The following is a 27,846-nucleotide window of genomic DNA, read 5'->3' as shown; positions in this document are numbered from 1 at the left end:
ATGTTTCATCTAATACAGGGTCCACTGATTTAGATAGAACTTAGTTCCAATCAAAAATGAGGACCCAAACCAACCTAATCAATTAGACCCGAAAGTTGATGAAATGTTGTTATGAATGATGCTGAATGTCAAGTCACGCCCGGATCGAGGCCTTTTTTTCGCTTCTTGTACAGCCTACGGCTTTTGAATTTGATTAAATGCAGACATAGATTCATACGTTTACACAACCAAGTATTCCTGATCAAGTGAACCTTGCTTGTGTGATCTGTGGCATTGCATGTAATGTAAAACTGAACTTATTGGAATGTGTATTTCTTCACACTATAAAAGTGACAGCAAATATGAAACAGCAAACAGTGAATAAGGTATACATGTGCAAAACGCTACCCAATTGTGCAAAAACGTGCTACAAAAATACTACTTTACAAACATTCATACACTTTGAAATGCCACTCGAATGGTAAGTGCATTTATGAGGTAAAATACTAAATAGCGATGTAGTTTGGGATATCTGAGGGAAGCAGGTAAGTGTAAGGATGCTTGAGGTCTCTGTTACGCAGTTCTATGTCATTCCCGAACGCTTTCAGTTTGTGAGTATATTCGTCCTGGATTTTGATCACCCCCTCATCGTCAAAGAACTTTTTCGGAAACTCTCCGATGTAAGTCTGTGAACACGATTCGTCAGCATCAACTCTTTTTGGGTGTCATACTTTTTTAAGTGATATTGTTATTACGCAGAGATTTGACGCCATAGGATTGCATGTGACCACATATTGTGTATATTATGACACGTTTTTCGACATTACATGATATTTAAAGGTTTTGGAAGTTATTGTATTAATAACTTTTGCAGTACAATAAACATGCATCACAAAAACAAAGACCAACTAATGTATACATGTATTGTATGTTCCTTAACATGAATGAAGCAATTCCTATTTATTTTACAGCAAAAAAAAACAAAAAAAACAAAAACAACTCTAAAATATGAACGGTAGTAACCAAAATACTCCTCTAAAACTAATCATATAATCAGGGTCATTTAACGTTTGTGACCCCATTTATAACCATCATTTGTTACAGCATGTAGTGTCAGACAGGTACATTAATCTAAGGGCAAAACAATGCATGCATTTAGCGTCAACAACTGCCGTCTTATTCTTACTAACCTCGTTTGCAGTGAGCCTTGAGAGCGTATATGCGACAGTGATGAACACAAGAGCCCGGTCGACTTGTGGCAAACTGTTCATGATGACTTCCATGTTTGCCTGTATTGTAAGAAAAGGGTCGTATACCTGGATTTATTTTGTTATTGATTTCATTAATTCATCTTTAACCACAAATTTATTTGCCGAAACATAGACTACCATCGGATGGTAAAAAACACATTGATTTGCTGTCAAGTCCTATAAACAACAAAAAGTTGTTAGTGCATTTTTCTTTACACCAAGTGGCCATGGATTAAAATCTCCAAGGTATTTATAATCCAAAAATCATTACTTGGTCAAATTTGTTTGATACACAAACACGGAAGGGTCCTGGGTTCGAATCCCGTGACTTAAAAACAAACATTACCCACCTCTCCCTTCTTGTGCGGTGGCCTTGTCATGGCACCTGGAGAGTTGGGTATAAACTTGTACATTTCGAATTGACCGAAGTTGACAGCTGCGTGTTGAGCTGAGCAAGTGTACATCACCATTGTACAAATCTCCACCTGAGTACAGATATAATGTTTGTGCCAAACTCGTGGGAATTATTCAGTGTTGCAATAAATTGAGCAAGTCTTAAACATAGACCCTACTTAACTTAAAAGTATTACTCAGAAAAATACCCGTGTTAAGTCATGTAAGCGACTACACCCAGGCCACAAAATACATTTTTTTCTGGTCAACTTTTCGTGTAATTATCATGTGTAGTTTGAATCTGTCTATTCTATTGATTTAGTAAACAAACGGTGACGATTATGACTATATGGTGTATGTCTGTATGAGATATTACCAAACAAGTAAAATTAATTTTGATTTTTTAGCACAGTCTCTTAGACTTTTCGCCCCACAAATGTGCAAAGATTTGATCTAAGTTCATTCAACATTCATCACGATTTGGATTTGGCTCACACTCGTTGACTAAGCAAACTTGTATGTATGTGTGTGATTTAGAAACGACTTCAAATTGGCTGTTATATCTAACGCTTGAATTGTTGTGAAGGCAGCCAGGATGTTATTGATCGGGTAAGAGCTGTTATTTTCCTACCAGTTGTGTCACAGAGGTCATTTTTTCTGGCATCCCCTTGGTGTCGCCATCGGCCCAGCCTAAACCTTCCTTAGCTACATCTTTTGTCCAATCCTGAAGTTCGTAATCTTGTTGCACGTCCTGAAATAAACATTCAACTCTGCTAGTATTTGTAAGTCACGTTCGTAAACATGACATCAGTAGGAACTTTATTACATTGATAGACTTGTAAAAGACGCGAATAGACCTGGTTACAAATGGGTTATATATATCCAATAACTGACAATGCTGTTAAGGTAATTAATATTACTTAAACAGCCTTTGAAGTTTCAAGTTATTAGTTTCGAAGGTTTAGTGAGGTGTTTCTTTTTAACACGAAAAACCTTGTCAGTTTTGTAGAAATGGTTGCTTCAAGTTTGTATCAAAATAGGTTAGTGAGATTTTCCTTTTAACAATATGAAATTAAGCAAATCACACCTTGTCTGTTTTGTAGAAATGGCTGATGAAGTTTTGAACGTATTCTTCCATCAGTTTGTAAAGTTTCAGGGAGTCATCCCGGTAGTAATATCCAGGGAGTTGATCAGGATCATCAAGACCTGGAAAAATTGGTTCTGACTAATCGAGATACAATTATGTGACCCAGTGAAGATACACTGCTTTTATAATGCACAATGCTTATACTGGGTATTTCCTTTATTAATACTTAATAGCTACTTGTAAAAACAAACTACTTTTACTGTGGGCAAACTTATAGGATATCATGCAGTATGCTACCGAATAGGTAAATATATTGTGTGATATTCCCTCACAAGGCAAGAGCCTAGTGCAATTCGATCCAGTCCTAGCCAAAGAGTGTACATGGTTTCTTTACTCTTTTAGATACAATATTCTATTTTTTGTTTGTGGTTCAGGCGCTATTTTATATTCACGGGATCATTGGCAACTCTTGACGTCGCAATACAATTCATCAGATTTAGGATTGGCTGTTGTTAAGACGTACCTTGTTTCTTTAGAACCTTGGGAATATTCAAATCGTCGATGTGGAAGTTCTTATACGATTTTCTGATCATGTCTGTGGCAGCTGCAAAGAAAATATGACGGATTAATTGTAACACTACCCGCTGTGCGATTTCGTCACTCACATGTACAACCAGATGTGAAAATTATGTTCACAAGCGCAAACTGCTGCGAAGAATATCGATAATTCAAATTTCATGAAAGAAAGTCATGTCAAAATATGTCCATTTTGCCAAGTTTTTCATGCTTATATTCGGAAATATAACTAAAACACACTTTGTTTGCGACTCACAATACCATTGCATTAAAACAGAATATGCAAATAACCGGAATCTACTAAACGCTATGTAATATACTGAAAACATAAATGATGTAAGAATCAAGTTTTTGCAAATGTATTACTTACAAATAGCCAGAGCTTGACTTGGGGCAGCTCCTGGGGCAATTAAAGTGACCCTAGCGTCCGTGTTGATGGACACCACTGTCCATAGATGAGGGCGTAAGAGTTTGTAAATCGGATGAGCCCGTGGCAAGCAACGAAACAGAGAGATCGTAAACGGTTCAGCCATGGCATGAGTGTGCAAGTAATGATAGATCCACTGCAGAACAAGTTGTTTCAGATAAATCCATGTTAAATTTTGTTTTTTAATATTCATTTGAAAAATTTCGTTCAGATTTCGAACTCGATTGTCAACTTTAGTAGAAAGGCATGTATGCTGGGTCAAATAAACATTTATTACATTTGAGCCTTAAATTCGAGTTTAACATGTGGGTCCGCAATGTTGCGATGAACTTAGTGAGTCTTGGTTTAAAAAAGACAACGAAAAGTTCTAAAGATTTGCGATACAAATATTTCTAAAATGAAACTTTATAAACTCCAGCGATCCTTTAATTTAACGAGTCCAAAACAAGCTTCATTTCTTAAAAAACATACGACCCACAATAATTTTATGCGACCCGTATTTGGGTAAACACTTATCTACCTCATGTATGTTGCCATAAGCAACGCGAAAATGCATCTTCGCCAGCATCCAGTCTTCGGGGCTGTCAGCAGGAGTAAAAAGATAATCTCTGTCTCCTGGAACGAGCTGGATAGCGATCGGCATAAAGTCCTTGTTGTCGTTCACATAAAACAAAGCTCTTGAATCGCAGCATACATTGCCCTCAGTTCTATCAACCCCTTCGACGTATTCAACGTAGTCTGCGATGTACACGCGGCCAGCCTTATACAAAAAAGTAAAATGGCTTTGGTATTCGCTCTTGTCCGATTTAGTGTAGTACTGGAAATTTTGGCTACGGTTTAAAACATGAATTATTTCAACAGTTTAAATAACATTTTCTGCTAAAAAAACGTGAGAATTTTAAAACCTCAATTTCTTCGTCAAGGGTTTTTCCCTCACGAAGATACTGACTGACGTCATCATTAGTGACGTCAAATCTGTCGGGAATAGAACTGCACTTGCGCATGGCGAGAGGGTTGATGCCATTAAGCATTTGCCGACCCATGCCTGCGTCTGTTTTCCAGCTGTAAAAAAAGTTGGAAGGTCTCAAAAAAAATTACATCGCAAGTATTGCCATGGGTTACCAATCTCTGTTACATGAATTATAGTAAAAAACAAACGTAGTATTCGCTGCGTCAAATGTTGTTTGGAGATGGAATGTCGTTTTTACCAAATCTAATAAATCTTACCGCATTTGCGTGTAGTGTTAAAAACTAATCGGTTTTCGACTAATCGATAAAGCTCAGAAATTTCGATACGCGTTTTTTTTTAATCTTAATAATTGCTTAGAACCCTTTCGAAACAAGGTATAGTGTGTGCCGATATAAAATGTAACGAAAAGCAATAGTCATGGTTAAAATTCTTTTATAGTAATTTTTTACGCTAAATATTGGCCTCAGCCGTAAACTGACATGCAACGGTTGCAACTTGCAAGAACAGTAGGTGTAACTATTAAATCTTTACGGATAAATAAAAGCATACTTACTCTTCTAGAAAGCCAGAACCGTGCTGTTTAACGTTGCCAAAAACTTCTTCAAGCTGTTTATAATCGTCAAGCTCTTTGATCGGGTTCGTAATAGCTAAAAAAACGTTTTGATGCAGAAACTTTGTCAAACCATACAAACTATTGTTAGTGAAATTTTCAGTTAAAAAGGTCGGTAGAGCTAAGTCACGTCTGCCGCACATTTAACTAATTTTCGATAGGTGGCGCAGGAGCGGAATTATTTATTTAGTACTAAATAGGGGTTTGGCTGGGAAGTAAGTGTTTGAAAATTTTACATAAAGAACATTTGGGGTTAGTTTCAAGTTTTTGGGTTAGTTTCATAAAATATTTAATGATAATATCTCACCCCAACCCCAAGAGCTCTACCTGTAAGCATATTTTGAGATGTATCGTTTTCAATAGGATTTTGGCTCTTTGCGCCACCTATCGAAAATTAGCCAAATGTGCGACTGCCGTGAGTTGGTGTTAGTTTCCAAAAAGGTCTGCCCGTTGTTGAATTTTTGGGAATCAATGCTATTTAATTGGTAGAAAAAGGGTAACTGTAGTTGCAAAAAAGATTGAAACTCAACACAAGACGCAACACAAGATTTTTAACATTTTTACATTGTAAGCTAGTTTGTTTTTGCTGACGCATACTTACTCAGCAGTTTAGCCCGTACAAGTTCAAAAATTGAGCTAAGTTCGGATTTGTCTTTATCATCTTGCCTTGCTGCGTCTCTCGTCAACCTCAAGGGCAACTCTTTCGGGTCCGACGCGTTCATGTAACGGGGCATCCCCCAGCCGATGTCGTCACGTGACGGACGAACTATCCAAGCGTAGCGAGCCTTGCTCTGCTCGATTTCGTGTTTTCGCATCGATTTGACGTACTTTGAAGTGACGTTTTGAGGCAAGACAGCTGTTTGATGTTGCATGTAATAATTCAAATGCGTTTAAATAAGCGGTAAGTTTTACAAGGCCATTTGCATGACTATTTACAAATTATATTAACCATAAATTTGCAAGTAATAAAACACTAGATGCGTGATGTTGATTTGTAAGGGGCGCCGTTGTTGAAAAAACTAACATTCCGCAACTAAATTTTTTGGACAATAGGGCCTCGCAAGATAGCCAATTTGGTATCATATCAAGTTTCAAGTTAGCAACGTCTAATCGCAAGTAAACTTTATTGCGACCCCTGAAATTAGCTAACTTACTACAACTTATTTTATTAGGCAGGAAAACAGAAGTTTATCTTTTAAGTTATTCGTATTTCTATTATACCTCCTGAAGTTACTTGAACGATTTTGTCCTCCACCCAGTCGTACACCGGAAAATGCCTTTTGCTGTCTCCCAGCTCTACAACAATATCTTCACACAACCATTCGTCATCCATATAGGAATTTTCAACCTCTGTGGACAAGAAAATGTCCACTTTGTTTGAGACATGGCCTAATCGAAAACAAAACTTAGTTTCCACTAAAAATGGTTCTCATCACAGACATTGCCTGTGTCATCTAGCCCAGTGGTCGGCAACCGCCGGTCCACGGCCCGGTACCGGTCCGCGAGGAGTTTGTTACCGGTCCGTATAATTTTTCAGGTTAAATGCTATGAAGCATTTTGCCTAGCCTATGTATCCCGGGGATGATAAACTAATTTAAGCGTTTTTATTGCTAAATATTTGTAGTTTTTACTTACTTAGCCTTAAGATGTTTGGCATGCCGACATGTCTCATCGTCAATTTGAAGTAGCAACGACTGCCACGTTCAAAGTCAGGCCAAAACGAGTTGTCAAGCTCATGGAATCCGGTCGAAGAGCCATTCTCTCCAACCAAGTCAATATGTACTGTAGAAAGCAGACTTGTGCCAGCTTCTCGATACGCGTGTGATGTCTACAAGCAATAAAGCAAATGTGTTCAGGTTGTTTATTTGTTTACCGGTGCCATACATACTTTTGACATAACATTCCCCTACGAAGGGACTCGACACCTTGTCGTTGGTGTAGGGGCTTACAATCACTAAGATCGAGTCCAACCCGGTACCCAAACGGCAACGCGCCATCCTGGGTACACGTCTCTCTACTACCTTACTTACTAAGATGCTTTACAAAGAAATGAAACAAAATGCTGGATCGAACGTGGCCCAGAATAAAAACGTTCGCGTTCCTGCTGACAACCTACAGAGCCCAGCAGGTTCGAAAAATAAGTTAGGCTCCATTGAATTCCGTAACCAGACAAAGATCCTTTCACTTAACATCGAGGGAAGTTCAATGCCCAAATGCGAATATCTTGGGAAAATCCTCCAACAACACAGAGTCGACATCGCATTACTCCAAGAAACCCACGCTACAGCAACATCACCGGAATCAAAGACCCGAATACCAGGATACACTCTTATTTCAAAAGTCTGCCATGACAAATACGGGATATGCACTTATGCCAGAAACCCTTCTGAAGTAACAGAATTGCAATCAGCTCTAACATCCAACAACACTCACAGATCAGCAGTAAAAATCAAAGAACTAACGGTTGTTAACTTATACAAACCACCAAACAAAGAATGGCCGAATCCTCCTCTCCCATCCTTTCCTCACCCCACTGTTTACATTGGGGACTTTAACAGCCACAACACCGACTGGGGATATAATGAAAACGACAAAGCAGGCGAACAATTAGGACAATGGATAAATGACACGAATCTTCATCTACTATACGACCCCAAAACCCATGGTACCTTTCATTCCTCAAGATGGAACAAAGATTATTCAACAGATCTATGCCTCGTATCAAAAAACGATAACCTCGATCCATTGCCAGCATCTACGGAAATTCTGCCCTCCTTTCCACATAGCCAACATCGGCCCATAATAACTACAGTTGGATTAAAAATTCCTATCATCAACTCCCTTCCAAAAAACAGATGGAACTTCGAACAAGCTAATTGGGAAAACTTTGCCAAAGCCGTGGACCAGACATGCATCCATATTCCTCCATCAGCTCAAACAATACCCAGATTTCACAAACTAGTTTTAAAAAGTGCAAGACGCTACATTCCAAGAGGTAGACGAAAAAAGTATGTTCCCTGCTGGTCAAAAGAAAGTGAGGCCTTGTTCAAAGCCTACGAAGAAACAAATGACAATAATACAGCAGACCAACTATTATCATCGCTTAATAAAGACAGGAGAAACAGATGGATCAGTACAGTTGAAAATCTCGACTTCAAACACTCAAGCCGTAAAGCATGGGCACTTCTACATAAACTGGACCTTAATTCAACATCAAAGCCCAAAACTGCAGCTCCGATAAGTGCAAACCAAATCGCAAAGGAAATTAAACAACGAGGACACCATAAACCAAACCACACTTTTGAAAAATCTGTAAGAAAAGAATATCAACAACTATACCGCACATACACGGAAGATTCCAACCTGTCATCACATATACTAATGTCAGAATTAAAAGAGTCGCTAAAGCAAACAAAAGCGAGCAAAGCTGCTGGAATAGATGGAATTTACCCTGAAATGCTGAAACATTTAGGAAATAACAGTCTTCAATGGCTGAGGACCGCATTGACAGACATTATTCAAACCGGAAAACTTCCCAAAGATTGGAAAATAGCAAAGGTGATAGCAATTTTGAAACCAGGAAAAGATCCAACCAATCCAAGCAGTTACAGGCCAATTTCTCTTCTATGCTGCACCTACAAAGTTCTGGAAAGAATCATACTTGCCAGAATAACGCCACTGGTCGAACCATTCTTACCCTCTGAACAATCTGGGTTTAGAAAACATCGTTGCACCAGTGAACAAGTCCTTGCTTTAACATCACACATTGAAACAGGATATGAACTAAAAAACACAACTGGAGCCATATTCGTAGATTTATCAGCTGCCTACGATACAGTATGGCATGATGGTCTTCTACTAAAACTAGCAAAAATAATAAAATGCAGAACCATGCTGCGAATCATATCAAAAATGACAGGTACTCGTCGCTTCTACACATGTGTAGGTTCCGACACCAGCAAAACTTTTAAAATAAAAAAACGGGGTACCTCAGGGCTCCGTACTGGCCCCTACACTATTCAACGTATACATCAGAGACATGCCTAAAACCAAATGTCTTAAATTCGGCTATGCGGATGACTGGGCACTAACTTATCAAGGAAATTGTCTAACAACGATTCAAAACCAACTCACAGCTGATCTCACCACTCTCCAGGAATACTTCACGACATGGTATCTACAAATGAACACCACTAAAACAGTGACAACTCTTTTCCATCTGGACAATCACCGCGCAAACCAACAACTGAATATTACAATTGATGGAAAGCAACTGCCAACGGACCCCAATCCGAAGTATCTTGGAATAACATTAGACAGAACTTTAAATTATAGACAACATTTGGAGAAACTATCAAACAAGATAAAAACTAGAAACTCACTGATCAACAAACTAGCAGCCACCAGATGGGGAGCAAGTCAATCAGTCCTGAGAACATCTGCCTTAGCTTTGTGTTACAGCGCCGCAGAATACTGTGCTTCGACATGGGAGCGTAGTACTCACACTAAAAAATTGGACATCCAACTGAACAGAACAATGCGAATAATATCAGGAACTCTAAAATCCACCCCTATTACATGGCTACCAACAATGAGTGCAATACCTCCCCCACACTTACGACGCAGAGCATCAGCTATGAAGATGATACAGAATCTTCAAACACTTCCCGAGGAAATTCCCCTCACCAAAATTATAAGACAAGCACCAAAAACACGTAGACTAAAATCCAGGCATCCAATCTACAACTTAGAGACTGACAACACTTTCGATATGACTGAAAAATGGAAACAATATTGGTTTAATAACATGCCCGCTGGAGGAGAGCTAGTAGACGACCCAACAACTCCACTGCCAGGTTTCGACTTAGCACATAGACGTAACTGGGTAGCAGCGAACCGACTGCGATCAAAACACGCTCGCACTGCCCACATGCTTCAACGCTGGGGCGAAAGAACGAGTTCGGAATGCCCTCACTGTGGGGCAGATAAGCAAGACACCGACCATCTTGTCCTAAAATGCCCCACAACCAAGTTACAAGGTGGATATCGGACCGTACATGAATGCGATACAGCATTTAGCGACTGGTTTCAAAATATATCCGATCACATCTAAGTTTTTTTGAGACGTGGAAACCATACGACAATATATATAATACATAACATTAAGTATTGTAAACCTCGGTTAATTCGGACTCATTTAGACCAAAAAATATGTCCGGATTAACCGATGTCGATTAGTTCAACTCTTACCACATTGCAAATCATTTGTCTCTTAAGGCTAAGCGAAGATCCGGATTACTAAAGGTTTACTGTATAAAGTATAGCAGTGGATTTTAACCTTTTTCAAAAATGTGTCCGAAAATACCCGATGTCGCTTAGTTAAGTTTTACCACATTACAAATCATTTGTACATTAGGTGATGATCCTGATTTACGAAATCCGGTTTAACCGACGTTTATTGCAAAAAGTATGCTGCCATAAGGCAGTCAAGGACATTTTTCAAACCATGTACCTTAATTTCAAACTTGTATTCAGCGTCTGTCTCATGATCAGTTGGATTTACGCAAGCGTTTCCCATTTTAAATTGCTATTTTCTTTGTCAGCTAAGCAGTCAACCTATAGTAAAATGTACAAGTGAACTAATATAAATCACACAGAGTTTGACTTAGATTTTAAGGAATAAATGTAACCAGTGGTGGGTTTCAATTTTTTATCCGCCGTTTCTATCACAAAAGTCATAGTTTCCAGTCGGTTCTGTACAAAAAAATTGACAGTAACCAGTAATGCTAACCGGTTCGCTGATCTCATAAAATTTCGCGAGACGGTTCTATAGAACCAGTGCGATCCGGCTGATTCCCACCACTGGATGTAACATGATATTAAATAATTAAATCTACTTCAAAACTTAAGTTGCATGAGCTCACGAACACGAAAAAATCAATTTTATTGCTGCCAAATTCTTGTTTTCAACCAGCTATCTGCTCCGCTTTTTACAAAACTTTACTATTTTGTGAAACAATAGGTGGTCTGTCTGGTGGCCAGGGAACAGGAATGAACAGCCACAATCATGACATGTTAAGCTTTGTTACTGTTCAATAGCCAACTTAGCGCAACGCAGTTTAAACAATACAGTCGTTGGAAACGCGAAAACCGGCACAGACAGTTTGAGTTTAGGTTACCGTCAGGAATCTGAAATCAGCAACCTGAGCCATCACAAACTTTTACGTTACTACAACGGTTCCGGATCAAATTCCTAACAATTGTAACTTGTAACATTATTCATCTACTCCCAGAAATGGTATTTATCATCCTGTTTTTAAGCCAAGCAAGAAGTCCATAGGGCAGGGGCGTCAAAAGTGCGGGCCGCGGGTCAAATGCGGCCCGGCGTCTTTTTGGATGGCCCGCGGCTGGCCCATTTCTTTTTTGAACGTAGCAGAAAACACACGGCATGACTTTAGAAAACAAAGACACGTTTTTACAGCCGTATATTGGTGTTCCAATTCTCCGGTTTAAAACATCGCCAAAAATGTTGGCCGCCGGGCGTCTTTACCTAGCATAATTGGCCACTATCGAAAAACTTTCGGACAATCCTGCCAGAGTTTATTTATGAATTTATCCGGTCAATAATTGTGAAACAAATTACGTTTACGGCAACACTTTGAAACGCCCTGCATTGGCCACCAACACCCCTTTTTTAGTCTATGTCTTAGTGGTCAACTCTTTTGGGGCTAATAATCTTACAAGGGTTAACATGCGTATACCATACAGTGATTAGTACTACCCTAATTCAGACCCTATTTTGAGGCTATATTCTTGCAAGATTTAAGGTGTGGTAACTAACGGTCCTTAGTAGCCTACCACGCCAAACGCACGTGAGAGTATTATAATGTTATAGTGTTTACAAACCTTAAACCCAGCCCTAAGCGCCGATATTTTTGAAGTTTTATAAGTAGATTGCGTATTTAGATAAGCTCGTTTAACGGACAACTAAATAGATCTACTTGATTAACACCTCTACTGAAAATGATTACAGATAAAGCAACTGCCGGCTAAACAACTCAGTCATATCTTTTTTTCTGGGTTGTGGCCAGTCCTTCAAAATGGCATCGTAACCAAGCAATAAAAGTTAAGGCCTGGTTACAGAAAATATTTACTCAATTTTTATTTCCGGGTCACTTTTTAAGAGCAGCAATTTTAAACGATGTTTGGTGTGGTCTTGCAAATCGGTGTTAAATCGGGTACTACGACAATCGAAAATTGTTTTTGCATGTTTTTTCGGATCATCAGCTATGCATTTGTACAAAGCCTTCTTTTTTGTTTTAAACCAGCTAAACTACGTAGTCCGTATGCCGAAACACAGGGAGATAGTCGAAAAAATAATAATTTTCGCTAGATTCAGTAAACCGACATTTTTATTTGTCTTGACATTTAAAGCATATTACCCATAAGTTTAACACATATAACTAAACGAGCATGGCAAGGGTTTTCATGCCCATTTACTAAGTTCAACATTCTAGAACCTATACAAGCCTATTTGGGTCGTGTTAAAAAAAGGTTGGGAACCACTGGTTTAGAAAACCTTGAGAGCGAAGTTATTCTGTGGAGATCTTCTCTAAGCTCTCCAAGCGTTCGCAACTTGGTCCATATCATAATGGCGTTGCCGGCAACAACTGGTTGAAGCTGAACGTTCTTTTTCGTGTATGAAGCGGGTCAAGACATGGTTGCGCTCAACGATGACTTCCGATCGCCTTTCAGATATGTGTGTGCTACACTGTCATCATGAAAGAATCAGCGAGGAGAAGATCAATCAGATTGTGACAAATATGGCTGGTAGTAGGCGAAGAATGGACTTTTAATCATAACGTTGTGTGCAGCTAAAGCAGCGGTTCCCAAACTTTTTCATATTTTTTTCAAAACGGTCCCTTTGCCATTATTTCGAGGGCTCGCGGTCCTTAAGCCTTAATGTGTATTTCATAAAAACGAAAGTTGATTGCAGGATTTTAGCCTTGCGCATAACAATCATTCAAAGACAGCATGTGACATCACAAACAGGACAAAAACATTACGATTATGCGCGAACAATTGCATTTTTGATAGTTGTCATTCAATAAAGGCCATTGTTTAGCGATGGAGACAGTCGATTCTCAATTCTACTTTGATTTTAAACTTATTTAGTGGCACAAACTGACGCCAAATAAGATTATAGAATTACTTCAACCGGTTCGCGGTCCCCCCAAAATTGCCTCACGGACCCCTAAGGGACCGCGGACCCCAGTTTGGGAACCGCTGTTCTAGAACCTATACAAGCAGAAAATGGCAAAAACGTTGTCAGGGCGTAAAGTGTTTTTCAAGACAGAACAATAACTTTGGGCATATCAAGTTACATAACTACAGACACAATCCGGTCCTTTATATAACTGTGACTTGTCCTGGCCAGTTTGACAAATATTGTGAATATGATATCTCTGTTTTGACTGCGACATGTGGTCACGGTCTGCTGGACACCAAAACAAATCTGGTTTGGATGCTTAATTCAGAGAAAAAAGGATATTTCATTAAGTGGCTAATTCCACTAAAATTACCACATATGAATACAGAAATATACACTGCACATATATTTGGACAAAAACACTCTAGAACGAAGCTGCAAAATATGTAAAAGTAGAAAAAAAAATCGGTGGCAACCTCTTAAGCCTTCCACTCCCTCATGATTAATAATGTCTTTCGTATCCAATTTAAACCGAAATATGGTCATGTGTAGTAGGCAGGTTTTTTTACTTTAATACCCCTGTCGGCCAAAACAGGAACTAAATCATCCATTGTTAAAAGCAACCTGAAATAATATAAAATTTTGGTCAAGATTTTGTTACTTAGTAGTTTATCGATATTATCGCAATTTGTAACATACTTCTTTTCCTTGGTCTTGCTTGATCTGGCATTTTGAGCAGAGCCCTTCATTTTGTTTAATTGTAGCGCATCATTCAATATGTCAGACATAAATTTTTGGGCAGCAAGTGAAATTAGGCGAACTCTGGTAAATTAGAACAAAAAATTTAAGGTTTGCGGATGAAAAAAAGCTTTTCCAACAAAAATTGCTACTTAAATAAAATTTTAGAAACAAATGCAGTTGGTTTCCTTCTGTAAACAAATTAAATATTTAATTTTTCAACTCATTTTTAGAAACAGTGCTTTTATGGCTATCAATTTGCATGAGTGGTTCTCAAACTTTTTAGGCAGGTGGTAAATTTTTCTTTTCGTGGCATACTTTGCAGACTGACATTAAAAATATTGCCTTAATCAAAACTTCAGTTTGGAAAGATGATTAATTTCAGAATGATTTTATGACAAAAAATCATCATGTTCTTATGCATGCCTGTATTTCATCATCAAGTCCTAAAACACCATAAAATTTTCCACTTAAAAAAGCACACATGTCGCGGCACATTTGAAAATTTCTCATTGTGTGTGCAGCAGTACAGAGTTTGAGAAATCACTAGGCTACATGCAGTGGTGGGATTTAAATATTTCGTCAGCCGGTTCTATCACAAAAGTCAGATTTTTCAGCCAGATCTCAAATTAGTGTATAAGATAAGATGCAAAAATCCATTGACAGTAACCAGAAATGCTAACCGGTTCGCTGATCTCGTGAGACGGTTCTATACAACCAGTCCAAAGCGGCTGAATCCCACCACTGTATACATGCACAAAAAAGGAATAGTAAAGTTTGTGAGCAATTTATTCATCCTTACATTCGTGTGTCTGTTGTGTTTACACCAGATCTGTTCAAGTAGTATTCAGCTACACCATCCGGAATCTGCAAACAAAGTGGAATGTATATTACAGTTTATGTTGGCCAAAGCAACAATTGAAAAAATAAAACTAACAGGTAAAACCTTTGAACAAGATGGAAACAAAAGAGCAGCGTCCGGCATTTTTTTAAAATTTACTGTGTTACATCAAACAAACGACTCATGTTAATTTATTCATTTATAGAATGTATTTCAACAGTTGATACAATCTAGGGTTCCTCTGTTTTTCGACTTTTTTGTTTCTTGAGAAATTAAAAATCCATTTCTCGAGAATCTTGAGAGTCTCGAAATTTTCAAACAAAAAAATTTCCGATTGTATGTTTTTTCGCTTCTAGTAGCGATCGCAAGTAGTGATTCGCTAGCAAACCATCAAAAAACGAAGTGACTGTTATAGATCTTACGCAACCAGGCGTGACTACTGCCTGGGAAAGGTGAAAGTTTAGTGACAACGCATGCTAAAAATCGCTGTTTCTGAAGCAAAGAAAGTCATGTGCCCAGTCCACTCTAGAGGTGAGTTGAAACGAAAAATACACGTAATAAAAGTTGTCGCAGTTACTTTTTGTTTAAGATACGTGACGTAATATTTCTCGAAATTTTTTTATTTATTTCTCGAGAATCGAGACTCGATTTTTTTCGAGATTTCTCGAGAAGGAACTCTAATACAATCTCTAATTTCTTAAAAACACTATGAGTTTTAGTCAGATAACTAGTTATAAAAATGAACAGCACAAAATGTTGATATCTAAAAAACTACAGGATTTCAAAAAAGGAAAAATTGTAATGTAATTTGTTAGATGAAAACAACAGTGGTGAAACTCCCTATAACACTTGTTAGAGTATCGCAAATCCTGTGAGGCTAAAACATTTTATTAAGTTTACCGTAGGCGTGTAATTTTCCAGCTGCTGCAATAAGTCAACGAACTGTGAGTCACTCAATTGTGTTTCTTCGTCCTCCTCGCTTGACATGTCCTTTTCCGTTTTCACCCCGTTCATGCTTTGTACTTAAAAGTAGGCAAAATTACAAAACTAAAAACAAACAACCAACAAAACTTAAGGTTGTCGCCTCAATGCTTTCGCGTCACAAATGTCGCGTCCTAACTGTCGCGGGTCGCGTTAATAAGATTTTTATGTTAATAAAGGGTCTTTGAAAAAGGTCTCATCAGAATGAGTTTTACACTATAATGGCAATTTTAAGGCAATCTTGAAGTAAGGATTAAGTCACACAGTTGATTTGCTAAGCTAAAGCAGTTATCTACCAAAAGTCGTTTTGTTCATACAAAAATGCGCTAAAAGGTCTTGTTTTAGGTTGAAAACTTGACAGTTGATTTAGCGGATAAATACTCAGTTTTGGTTAGTACGTAATTATCGCAGTAGACAATGGATGCAACGGATGAAACTTGGAATCTGCAGCGACAAAATGCCAAATACCCGTTATTTAATAGCTTTTCCCACAATGAAAGCGAAGTCGCGTACCTACACTACAACAGGGTTAAAAAATACGTTCCGGTAAGTCGTAGGCCTATAACATACACCGCTCATTTCATTGAGCACTTGCCCGAACACATCGGTAGGAATTCCCCACACACACTGGTATATACACTGCGATTTTGGTAACTCAAGCCATTTTTGTCTTTACGTTTGGATAGGATAGAGAAGAAAAAAGGCAAGCCTGCGTTAGTTTAGTCAACGGCCGAAAAATGACAATGGGTTTGACTTAAACTACAGGCGCACGGAGTTAGTCGATTTAACTGAAACCTACGCGCGGCCGCGCCCGGGTCAGCGGACCTTGACTGCCGGCCAAACTAAAATGGTGATCTTGACCTTGGGCATTCGAACGGACATAGAGTTGCAAGTTGTACTTAAGCGTTTTTGTAGAACATTGCCGTATACCAGAAAAGATTTTAGTTAAGTTTGGAATATTTTTTCTACTTTTACTTAATTGCTAATTACTGTTTTTGTCCTAAATTCCTTTGTTTTTTAATACGACATCTTGAAATATTTCTTTCGCTGATAATTAATTGAATGATTAGGGAATTAGTGATTTCTTGAGTTTATCCCAGAGGAATGTGGAGGCAGCAGTTTAAACCATTAGACTTTGTGAGGCTCATATGCCACAAACCGATTGCTTGTTAATTTATGGGTGTAGCAGTACCTTGAAGAACTCACTTAACCTATTATATGACATGGAATTGAAAAATGGAAATAACATGTTTACACTTGGGTTTGTTGTGAATCAATATATTCACCATTTATCATTCCTGTAAAACGACGATTTTATTTTTATTATTTTGATTTATTAATCTCGTTGTGCGCGAATTGAGGTTTTGATGTGGGCCTAGTGGAAACGCTGTTAGTGAACCACTAGGGTACCTCGGGCCCGGGGTTAAGAAACACTGGTGTACTGTTTTAGTTACGTTAAAACCAAAACAAATCAGCCATTGCTTTAGCCTACATTTGCAGACCAATAACAGTTTGGTGAATCATAGGTTGCGGAAGGAGTGACAAAATGCAAAAAGCAAGAAGAGTTGATAAGAGTATCGTTGCATCTCCCACAAAGCTATGTACTCAGTTTACAAATTTGCGATAAACGGTTTATGTTTTATTTTAAACAGACCGAACCCAATTCTGTTGATTGAAAGCCTGTACTAAGCCTAGAAATTGGTGAAATTACAACACAACTGAGCACAATTGTATAAAATGACTGTCTTGATTTGTTACTGACTTCATACTCCTGCTCAGCTGTGTTGTAATTTCACCAATTTCTAGGCTTAGTACAGGCTTTCAATCAACAGCATTGGGTTCGGCCTGATTTTCTGGACCACTTACAACAATGTTTCATAGAAACATAGGGAAAACAGGAAAAAATCGTTGAGATGGTTTCTAACAACAGATTTAAGTTAATGGTTTACATTAACAGGGACAGGTTTATCAACAGAACACTTGCAGTAAAATTAGGAAGTGGAAAAATTGTGGCGTTTACTATTAAAAAGTTTGTCGTAAAATTACATTAATCCGTATTGAACCCAAATCGTACATTTCAAAAATGGGATGTTGCCAGTCGAAAGTTTCAAACGAACCCACAATTCGATACGAAGTTACGGTAAAGGTAAGCAGTTGTTTGCAAAAGAAAAATATATTTTTTGTACTTCTAAATAGTACAGACTTGTTTGGGATTGGACTTTAAAACCCAACATGCGTTTAGTGTTTACAGAATAATGGCATTAAATCAAAACAAACATTTCCCTTCCCCTTACCATTCGCGACTCGAGACAGGTTACGTAAAAATCCTTTGTTCGACAAACGTATGAGTGAGTAATGATTTGTCTGTGGTGACAACACGAAAGACTGCTAAACGACTCTTTAGGATAAAGCCTAGCCATCGGGGTTGTTTTTTTACAACTAACGGGTGAATTTGTTATCTGTTATTTTTTGATTTGGCAAAATCTGGTAAAGTTTACAACCCGTGTACATTTTGATGAATTTAAAAAAAAATACAAATAAAAGTAAATATAACTTTGAGAAAGTCATTGCCTAATAACGCTTCCAGCGAAAAGATCAACCGGTACTTAACCTAAATATCCCAGTTCGTTGCTTTGTGGATGAAGTCTATAATGAACCTTATGTCTAATGATTTTAGTTCATAAAAAGCATTATATAAGTATTTGGTTCAAAAAAGCATTAAAGAATATATATTTCGACTTTACGGCATCATCAGTATATTATTAGATCAACTTAAGTCAGGGGTGTCCAAACTTTTTCAATGGGGGCCAATTTTTACCAAGTGAAGACGCCCGTGGACCAACGTTTTTTTAGTATTACAACACAAATATACGGGATTTAAGGAATTGTGGGATTTTGTTGCGTCAGCACGATGTACACTCCTTTTTACCGGGAAATGAAGTTCCATGGAAGGCATTTACGTGAAGTCGCAAGTCGCCAAATCCTAAAAACCTAATCCGGACGATGGCGGGCCATACGGAATACAATTTGAAAAAACAGCTGCGGGCCGCATTTGGCCCGCGGGCCGCACTTTGGACACCCCTGACTTACTTCATAGGACCTTTACTTTTCATCAGCTGGATAAAACACCAATTTAGTTGTAGACTAAAATTGAACTAAATTGTAAGATGAACGTATTGTTTAAGGTAATCAACCTTGAAGCGTTCATGCTGATCACGGCATACTCATATATAAAACCACAGTACGCCAGGCCCATTGAAGTCGTTAAACCGAATCACCAAGCATTCACCATATAAGACGTGGACTGGAACAAATTTTTCTCACCGTGGACCAGATTTATCGGACCCATGCCTTGTCATATGCCTTATGACATAACGCTTGCTGATCGGCCAATTCGGTATAATGCAAATGGGCCTGCATGGCGTACTATAATTTATTAAATTGTAGGTTGTTTCATTGAGACTGCTACTACACAATTACCACAATGTATACTCGAAAACCAGATGTTTCTTTATATCAGACTGCAGATGATTATATGGATGCTGGGACAGACGCAACTGTTTACATCATGTTGGTCGGAGAGGACGGGAAATGTACAGAGAAGAAGAAACTCGACAACTTCTTGAGAAACGACCACGAAAGGGCCCAAGTTGACCATTTCCGCATACAAGCAAGGGACGTTGGGCCACCGTGCATTATAAGAATAAGTATGCAACAGTAAAGTAGTTATTTCCAGGGTTGCCATACCGTCCTTAATTATTTCGAAATTTTGACTAGCATGTTAGAACATATTATTATTTGGACTTGGTAAAAATGTGTCTTTGTTTTTAATTTGTTAGAAAAATAAGCTGAAAACAGTGCACACAGTGATGGGATTCAGCCGGTTCGCACCGGTTCTATAGAACCGTCTCACGAACTTTCATGAGATCAGCGAACCGGTTAGCATTACTGGTTAGTGTCAATCAAATTTTTGTAACGGGACTGGCTGAAAAATATGACTTTTGTGACAGAACCGGCTGACAAAAAATTTGAATCCCACCACTGAGTGCACACTGTTTGTACCTATAAGGTCTCACGTTTACCGGCCAAATCTTAAACTTTAAAATTCGTGTTCAGGCTTAGAAGGCTTTCTTAAAGAAGACGAATGGTTATGCGAAACCATCACAGTCCACTATAAAGGCGAAGAGGTGTGTTTTGTCGTTCAAGATTGGATAGAAGGAGACAGAGAGTTCGCAAGAGGGACAGGTGGGTTAGTTGCTTCCAAAAAAAAAATGTTTTTTACTGGCAGCGGTAAAAAAACTACAATTGTGTAATGCAAACAGACACATAACCTTTAGACCTGTGATTCTCAACCTTTTTTTCACGAATTCCTCCCCTTACAATACAAAACATTTTATTCCTCCCTAATAAACTTCATCGCTGATTCTAAACTATGCAAGTTGGGACTTGACAGGGCATTTCCCAGAGTATCTTTGTACAAATCACATTAGTGTAATCTGACTGGATTATAAATTTACTTTCATTCAATAGAGCAAAATTAAAGAACGCCCTCTCTTTCTAAAACTAAATGTCTGAATTAAGTCGTATTTGATTTTTAGCATATCATATGCCAGTGGTTCCCAACCGGGGAGGATTTTAAAACTTGAGTGGAGAAATTTACTTTAATTTTTGCATGTGGTTAGTAAACAGACACTTAAGCTCTTGTAATATGAAGTTGACATAGGACACCATTTTAAATGATCTTTGTATGGTTTAGCATCTACTATGTAGTCTATTAGCGACCAGGAATGAATGCTGTGAATTGTTAAGGGAATTGGCGAAAAAGTTACAAAACCACAGCCATATACTGATACAAAAACATCTTTATTTTTTAGCCGAGCTTACTCACAAAATTAAGAACCGATACATACGATCTCTTCGGCAACGCGAGATTGAAAGGAACAAGGTGAACTTTGATTGGGCCGAAACGCCTGTGGAAGGAACGGTGGGTTGGGGATTACCCCGATATGGGAAGTGGGAGTCATACACAAAACTACCGAAGATTTTTAAGTTCGAGCAAGCCAGGTTAAAGCATCTTGTTTTCCAAGGCATTGGGGCTGGTATGGGAGCAGTGCTTAATCTATTAGGAGGTGAGTTGTCAATTTTGTACATTGTTTTTGTATCATATTTGAGATACTAAGGTCATCCTTTCTTGTGCAGTGCGTTGGGTATAAAGTATAGCGTTTGTACAATTGTAAAATACATAACTTATTACAAAAAAGCACTGTTTTCCATGTCAATAAAAGAAGTTGTTTTTTTACAATAAAATTTGACCGTATATTTTAGACTTTTCCCAACCGATTAAAGACTTTGAATCATTCAAGAGACTTTATTCTCACAACAAATTACGAAGGACCGAAGTGCCCAACTACTTAGAGGGGTAAACCGAGCAAAACAAAATTGATCAACAAAAAATTTCTTCTGTCCGAAACAAATACTAACTTATAAATGTAAAGGCATAGAGCCAAAATGATAAGCTGCAGACAGTGCACACTGTTTCCACCTATAAATGAGACCTTATAGTCTGCAGCTTAATACTGTAAATGTAATAGAAACGATAGTACACCAGGCCTATTGAAGTCGTTATAGCGAATAAGCCTGTCACCAAGCATTCACCATATGGCAAGGCGTAGGTTATAACAATTTATATTAGTGTGCCGTGATCGCTGGTCTGCATCGACGCTTCAGGGCTGAATCCAGCTATTCATCTATATCTTTAAGGATATAACAGAAACTTTTTTTGTTTCTCTGGAAAAATTTTTTGTTTCTCTGGAAACGTCCTAGTTCTATTATATATGTATAATACAAGTACACATAGTATTTAATCTATACATATTGACAGTCGTTTCAACGTAAGATGAATGTTTAGATTTTGTCAAAAGCAAACAGACGATTTACAGTGTTTTTAAACCTACTTTCTGCCTGCTTTTAAACAGCCAATCCTTTGTGGTAAAAATTTTAGTCATCTAAACATGTTTTTGTAGTTGGGAAACAGACGAAGGAATGGGACGTCAAACATTGAACGGGGTAAGTCCCATCCACTTCAAGCGTTGTTGCGAACTTCCATCAGGCTTTGACGTCACCAACGATGACGTAGCGCAGTTCTTAAGGGAAGGAAAAACTTTGGAATCCGAAATGCAGGTAAACATATAAAGTGAAAAAAATGTCAGAAACTTACTTACAAATAGCGGTTTTAGGCTAATTTAGAATACAGAAAATTATTCATCTAGCATGTCGCTTTTACGTTTATTTGGGCCATTATTTTCCGCATTAAACTTATGAACAGATTTGTGTGTATTGTTCCAAACATAGATTGAATGTAAAATAGTACATCCATACTACTTTACAAATCTTTTAATTTTTTGCAATGTGGAAACCAACATTTTGCGTAATCTAGTTTGGCAAAAGATATTTCATGTTAAGCGATACCAGTCCTTCCTTCATAGTAGTTTACTTCATGTTTGTATTGCTTTTAGATCGGCCGAGTCTACATCGGGGATTACAGCAAAATGATGAATGGAATAAAAAGGAACGCACATCCAAAAACAAAGGAGACATTTCACTGTTGTAGCGCTGTTGCTTTGTTTTATGTACGCTCGGACGGAAAACTCGTTCCTATCGCTATTCAGCTAGTTCCAGGGGATAGAGATTACCTATTTACTCCTGCTGACAGCAAAGCTGACTGGATGTTGGCAAAGATTTATTTCCGGAGTACCCAATCCAACGCCCATCAGGTAAATAATGTAAAGAGTCCGTTATTACAAAGGACGAGTATTTTTTGTATTGCCCCCTGAGCAATAAGCTTTTTTTTCTATCAAGTAGAGAGTGTAATCAAACGATTATTGCAGGTTAATTCAAAGAGGTACGATGACTCTTAATCAGTGGTGGGAATCATTTTTTTGTCAGCTGGTTCTATCACAAAAGTCATATTTTTCAGCCGGTTCTGCTACAAAAAGTCCAATGACAGTAACCAGTAATGCTAATCGGCTCGCTGATCTCATAAAATGTTGTAAGGCGGTTCTATAGAACCGGCACGAATCGGCTGAATCTTACTACTGCTCTTTAGTATACCAACAGTTAACAACAATAATTCAAAAAGTATCGATCGCTTAAAGTCGCTTAAAACGAGTAAAACTTACCCAAAGCCGATTAACTTGCAACATGTTCTTGGAATATCGCATGATTTTGTTTCGAAAGAAAAATGTAAAACATACATTCTTACATGTACAAGTACAAGAATTTAGCGACAAATTTGGTAATAGGACGTCGAAACGTCGGAATAAAATTACATTTGCCAGAAGAGCTCTCTATAAACTTGAAATTTGGTAAGAGTTTGAGCAAAAACTTTTGATACAGCGTTTTAGTGGGCAACAAAATTTCGTTGGAAAGACTTTTAACTTACTATTCCAAGCACACCTACTACATTTTTCAAATCACTGTATTCGACCATAACTTGGCCTGTTGTATTATCACAAAAAGTCTAGAGCATAGTAATTTTAAGTTGGCCGTTATTTTCACCATTAAACTTATGAACAGATCCGTTTATATATAGTGTTCTAGAGTTTAAGTGGGTTTTATTACATTTTTTAGTGGCAGTATCATTTCCTGTACTGTCATGCGGTTATGGAGACTTTCGCGGTGTCGATGTTCCGTTGCTTTCCTTCGTCGCACCCTCTCTACAAGTTATTACGACCTCATCTTCAGACTGTGCCTACTATTAACACTGATGCGAGGAACACTTTATTGACTCACGATGCTATGGCCAATCAAGCTCTGGCTTTGTGTAAGTCAATAGTTCCCAACCTTTTTCGACGAATTCTTCCCTTAACGATCCATAACGTTATGTTATTCTGTTAAGCTGGTGTATCATCTGTCCAAAAGTGGTACAAAACATTCCGACTTGAGAATCTTAACATTCCAAAGCTCCTTAAGAAGCAAGGTAAGTTTCCTTCAACATAAGGTACTGTTTAAGTTTTCATATATTCATGTACATATTTTAATTTCAATTTTGTTTTACTTTATTCGTCTAACAGTACATTGTTTAGAAATGTTTACCATGTGGATTAGATGCTTCCCCTTTTTCAGTTTATTGCCTGGATTTGTTTTAACTGAGGGTCGTTTCATGCTGAGTTAGGACTTTTGTAGCGCTGCTCATGTCGATGAAACGCCTAACTCTTGTTGAATTACTTTGCCATGTAACCATAGGAACAGACAACCGAGATCTACTTCCGGAATATCATTACCGCGACGACGCACTTCGACTGTGGAATATTATGGAGCATTATGTAGGAAGCGTCATCAGGTTTTACTACAAATCCGACCAGGTAAGGAGGGGTCATTCAACCTTTTGCACATAAGATATAAAGCAATGCTAATTCTCAAACGGAGTTCGTCTCGGCCTAAGTTTTTAAGTTTTTTGAGGGGATGAATTCTCTTGTATTTATAAACAAAGTTGCCTATAAAAGATAAAAAAAGCAAATGCTTTACAGGGGGTAGAAGCCGTTGGAGTCGTACAAATTCATAGATTGTATGCGTTCATTTGTTAAAGTAACAAATCTTGTAAGTTCTGAATCTCAAACCAGTATAAGAACCCTCAGTACAAACGTCCTCAACTGTTTTACTTTCGTTTAAACCCCTTGGCAGATGTCGAAAACAATTTTTTTCCCAATCAATTAATTTCGCAGCAACTTTGCTTACAGAAATTTCCTATTGGTAAGCATACCCACATTAAGTATGAAACATTATTATAACCAATGTAGGTAATAAATGTGTTTTTTTGTGTTGCAGGACGTTGTACAGGATACAGAATTACAAGCGTGGACTAATGACGTAGCGGTAGAGGGGTTTGGATGGCTTGATGGAGACTGCAAGGGGATGACAAAAAGTATAACGACAATTTCACAACTTGTAAGTACAGTATTTTGTAATCTAAATATAAAATTAAGTTTTGTGGTCATGTATGACAGAACAAAAAACACTTACTTTCCTACTTGACCAATCATAATTGACTTTGAACTCATTGAACGGTAATGTTTTTTGACAAAAACTTACTCACTTTTGTAAGTTTTTGCCAAAGTATGCATAAAAAATTACTAATGGTATATGTAGCGCTTTACTGAAAACCTTGGAACATACAAATTGTACAGAAAACATGAAATGGAAGAAACACTAAATTTACATTTTGGTCTATCATTTTTGCTTCAACACAGCTTAAATCAGCTTATCATTATGTTCACAGATTGAGATATGCACAATCGTAATTTACACGAGTTCCGTGCAACACGCAGCAGTCAACTTCGGACAGTTTGCTAACTACAGATTTGTTCCCAATGCTCCACTGGCTATGAGAATGTGCCCTCACAAGAAAGGAGAGGTGACCAATATATTTGTTTTTGCCAATGTTCAGATCTCAGATCATTTTTGTTTCGTTAAATTACAGCTAATACTGTTGGTTTCATAATCAAAGTATAGGAGTTTTGAGTAATTTTATTGAGTTTAGTTAGTAGTTAAAGATTTTGAATTTGATTAAAGTCAACCATGAGAATAAGTAATTTTTGAAAACAACAAACTGTGATTACAATATACAATAATTTAGGTTTAAAAAACAAACAACAACTGACTATTTTACTGACCGCCCTAGAGCTAATGAGTTACCAAAAAGTTTCAGACAAATATTGTACAGAAAGTATTTTTAAATTGCAGAAAAAAAAAGTTTTACTGGTATATGTCAAATTGATATTATTTGTGCTTTTAGGCAAACATGAAACGTATCATTGATTCACTTCCTGACATCACTATGGCGTCAATCTCAGTGGCTTTGGGATTTACTCTTTCATCCTTTACACCAAATGACGTAAGAGCAATGCAATGTAAACTTGTAGTGGTTGTAACAGGAAATGTCACTGAATTGCAGAAATTCTCAATCAGTAAAATAATAACTTTTATTGGTAAAATTTGGCTCGCCTTTGGGGTAAAGATAGTACACAAGATTGACATTTGTGAAAATGATTAACTTGAATATGTCCATAGTTCTTTTACGTAACTCACGTACACTGCCGATTACTTCCAAAGGCCAAATTTGACAAATATAGAAAGTTAACTTGACATTCTTGAACGTGAAAACAGTGCTGATATACTGTAAACAAATTAACTTTCAAGGCACGGCTAAGGCCTTGTCTTTGCAACAGTTTTGAGGGATAAGTTTCTTAAACAAATGTTGGAGAATAAACTTTATTTTTAAAAACGCCTAAAGGATAATCAAGACTAAAGGGTTTAAGAACATTTGGTGTCCCATAAATGACAATTTGCATGTTTAATTACTGCGTTATTTAGGTTCAAGAATATCAGACAATAAAGCAGTTCTTCTGTTAAAAAATCCGCTAATAATTGTTTTAGAAAAGCATTTTTTCGATGGTGTTGCTCAATCATTTCAGATAACATAACAAGATTTAGTAAATGTTTGTTAATTACGCATCTAGGTGTTTCTTGGTGATTATCGGAAAAAGTTTTTTACCGAAGCCCCAGTTTTGGAAATGCAGAAAGAATATCGACAATCACTGGAGGCGCTAGAGAAACGCTTGGAGGAAAGAAATTGCGAGATGGAACACCCGTACACCTTTCTCCTACCATCTCGAGTCCCAAACTACATTGCCATATAAACGCTTTTCTTTGGTACCACTTATAGCTAAATTTACAAGCGCTTTTCTTAGTAGCAAATATAGTTAATTTGACAATCTCTTAATTAAGTTCAGATATATGAAACATTAGAGGTTTATTTAGGCGTTTTTTGTGTAAGGATGAAACACTGTTTCAGAGACAATGCACAGCAAATTTTTAGAAAAGTAAAAAAGTTCTTTTATCCGAGCATTTATTCATATATGGGCCTATTTATTCCTGTCACGTTAAAATTCGGTACCAATATGTCATGTTGCATCAAAACCAATCATCATCTTTACAATCAGTTTTAAGCATGAAAATTTTGATAATTCAAATTTTTATTTTAAGTATCCCGCCAACTGGAGGGGCAATTGTTATAATTATGAAAAGTTCTTCTTGTAAACCAATTTAATAATCGAACACTTATTTTTATCTTTTTAGTTAGATTACTGTATTTTAACTTTTTGTTTATTTTAAAATTCGAATGACTCAGCTAAAATATATGTGTCACGAACAAAGGATGGATTAGCCAAGACTTGGAAGTTTACATACTATTTAGTACATTAGAATATTGCTTTAATATTTCAAACGCCCTGGTGACTTATGATTTATGAATACACTATGAGCAGTTTATATTTGCACATTGTTTTACTGTTTGTGCGTTAATAAACGGATTATGTAGATTTTATCTTTATTTGTAGCGGTAAATAGGTTAACATATAAGTACCAACAAAAAAACCACGATTCAACTTTTCGATATTACGTAACACAGACTAACCGGAAGTATGACGTATATATGACGCAAGTAGAACACAAAACTGCACTAATTATCCCATGCTGAGATGCAACTTGTCGATAAGAATTTTCGGGTCGGGTTTCCACTAAAAATTTAAAATTAATCAGACCAGTAATTCAGCCCTGCCATAGTTCTGTCGTAATTTACTTTCTTTAACATAAATTATAGTTGCTGGGAGCTGAACATTCGTTAATCGTCACGTGGGCATGTCTACCATAGTGTGGAATTCGACAGTTACAATTTCCGGGTGGGCATGTATATGAATTTGGACTTGTTTAGGCCTAAAATATACTA

General features: G+C 37.5%; 3 protein-coding genes across 3 annotated transcripts; 1 reads left to right on the top strand and 2 right to left on the bottom strand.

Moving 5' to 3' along the window:
- Nucleotides 1-291: 291 nt before the first annotated feature.
- On the bottom strand, nucleotides 292-13,670 carry LOC145233159 (allene oxide synthase-lipoxygenase protein-like). The gene is made up of 15 exons (XM_080097827.1): nucleotides 13,591-13,670; nucleotides 10,805-12,812; nucleotides 6,928-7,120; nucleotides 6,514-6,642; nucleotides 5,894-6,148; nucleotides 5,236-5,329; nucleotides 4,618-4,774; nucleotides 4,233-4,472; nucleotides 3,656-3,848; nucleotides 3,233-3,313; nucleotides 2,710-2,828; nucleotides 2,254-2,373; nucleotides 1,580-1,714; nucleotides 1,170-1,268; nucleotides 292-665 (listed from the first exon to the last, which is right to left on the bottom strand). The coding sequence occupies exons 2-15, from the start codon at nucleotides 10,868-10,870 to the stop codon at nucleotides 486-488; spliced, it is 2,061 nt and encodes a 686-aa protein (XP_079953953.1). The 5' UTR covers nucleotides 10,871-12,812; nucleotides 13,591-13,670; the 3' UTR covers nucleotides 292-485.
- A 214-nt stretch (nucleotides 13,671-13,884) lies between these two features.
- Nucleotides 13,885-16,188, bottom strand: LOC145233160 (transcription initiation factor TFIID subunit 10-like). Its single transcript, XM_080097828.1, has 4 exons — nucleotides 15,981-16,188; nucleotides 15,042-15,106; nucleotides 14,201-14,323; nucleotides 13,885-14,125 (listed from the first exon to the last, which is right to left on the bottom strand). Exons 1-4 carry the CDS (start codon nucleotides 16,092-16,094, stop codon nucleotides 14,044-14,046), a joined length of 384 nt encoding a protein of 127 aa, XP_079953954.1. The 5' UTR covers nucleotides 16,095-16,188; the 3' UTR covers nucleotides 13,885-14,043.
- Nucleotides 16,189-18,023: 1,835 nt separating this feature from the next.
- Nucleotides 18,024-27,184, top strand: LOC145233688 (polyunsaturated fatty acid 5-lipoxygenase-like). Its single transcript, XM_080098460.1, has 14 exons — nucleotides 18,024-18,207; nucleotides 19,582-19,768; nucleotides 20,178-20,306; nucleotides 20,936-21,190; nucleotides 21,387-21,480; nucleotides 22,085-22,241; nucleotides 22,577-22,834; nucleotides 23,691-23,883; nucleotides 23,959-24,039; nucleotides 24,306-24,424; nucleotides 24,888-25,007; nucleotides 25,339-25,473; nucleotides 25,855-25,953; nucleotides 26,579-27,184. Exons 1-14 carry the CDS (start codon nucleotides 18,145-18,147, stop codon nucleotides 26,756-26,758), a joined length of 2,070 nt encoding a protein of 689 aa, XP_079954586.1. The 5' UTR covers nucleotides 18,024-18,144; the 3' UTR covers nucleotides 26,759-27,184.
- Nucleotides 27,185-27,846: the final 662 nt, after the last annotated feature.

This window comes from Phallusia mammillata, chromosome 6 (genome assembly GCF_965637545.1).
Source record: "Phallusia mammillata chromosome 6, kaPhaMamm4.hap1.1, whole genome shotgun sequence".
Taxonomy (NCBI): domain Eukaryota; kingdom Metazoa; phylum Chordata; class Ascidiacea; order Phlebobranchia; family Ascidiidae; genus Phallusia; species Phallusia mammillata.
The sequence above is the reverse complement of the archived record's forward strand: the minus strand, read 5'-3'. Positions and strand labels throughout refer to the sequence as shown.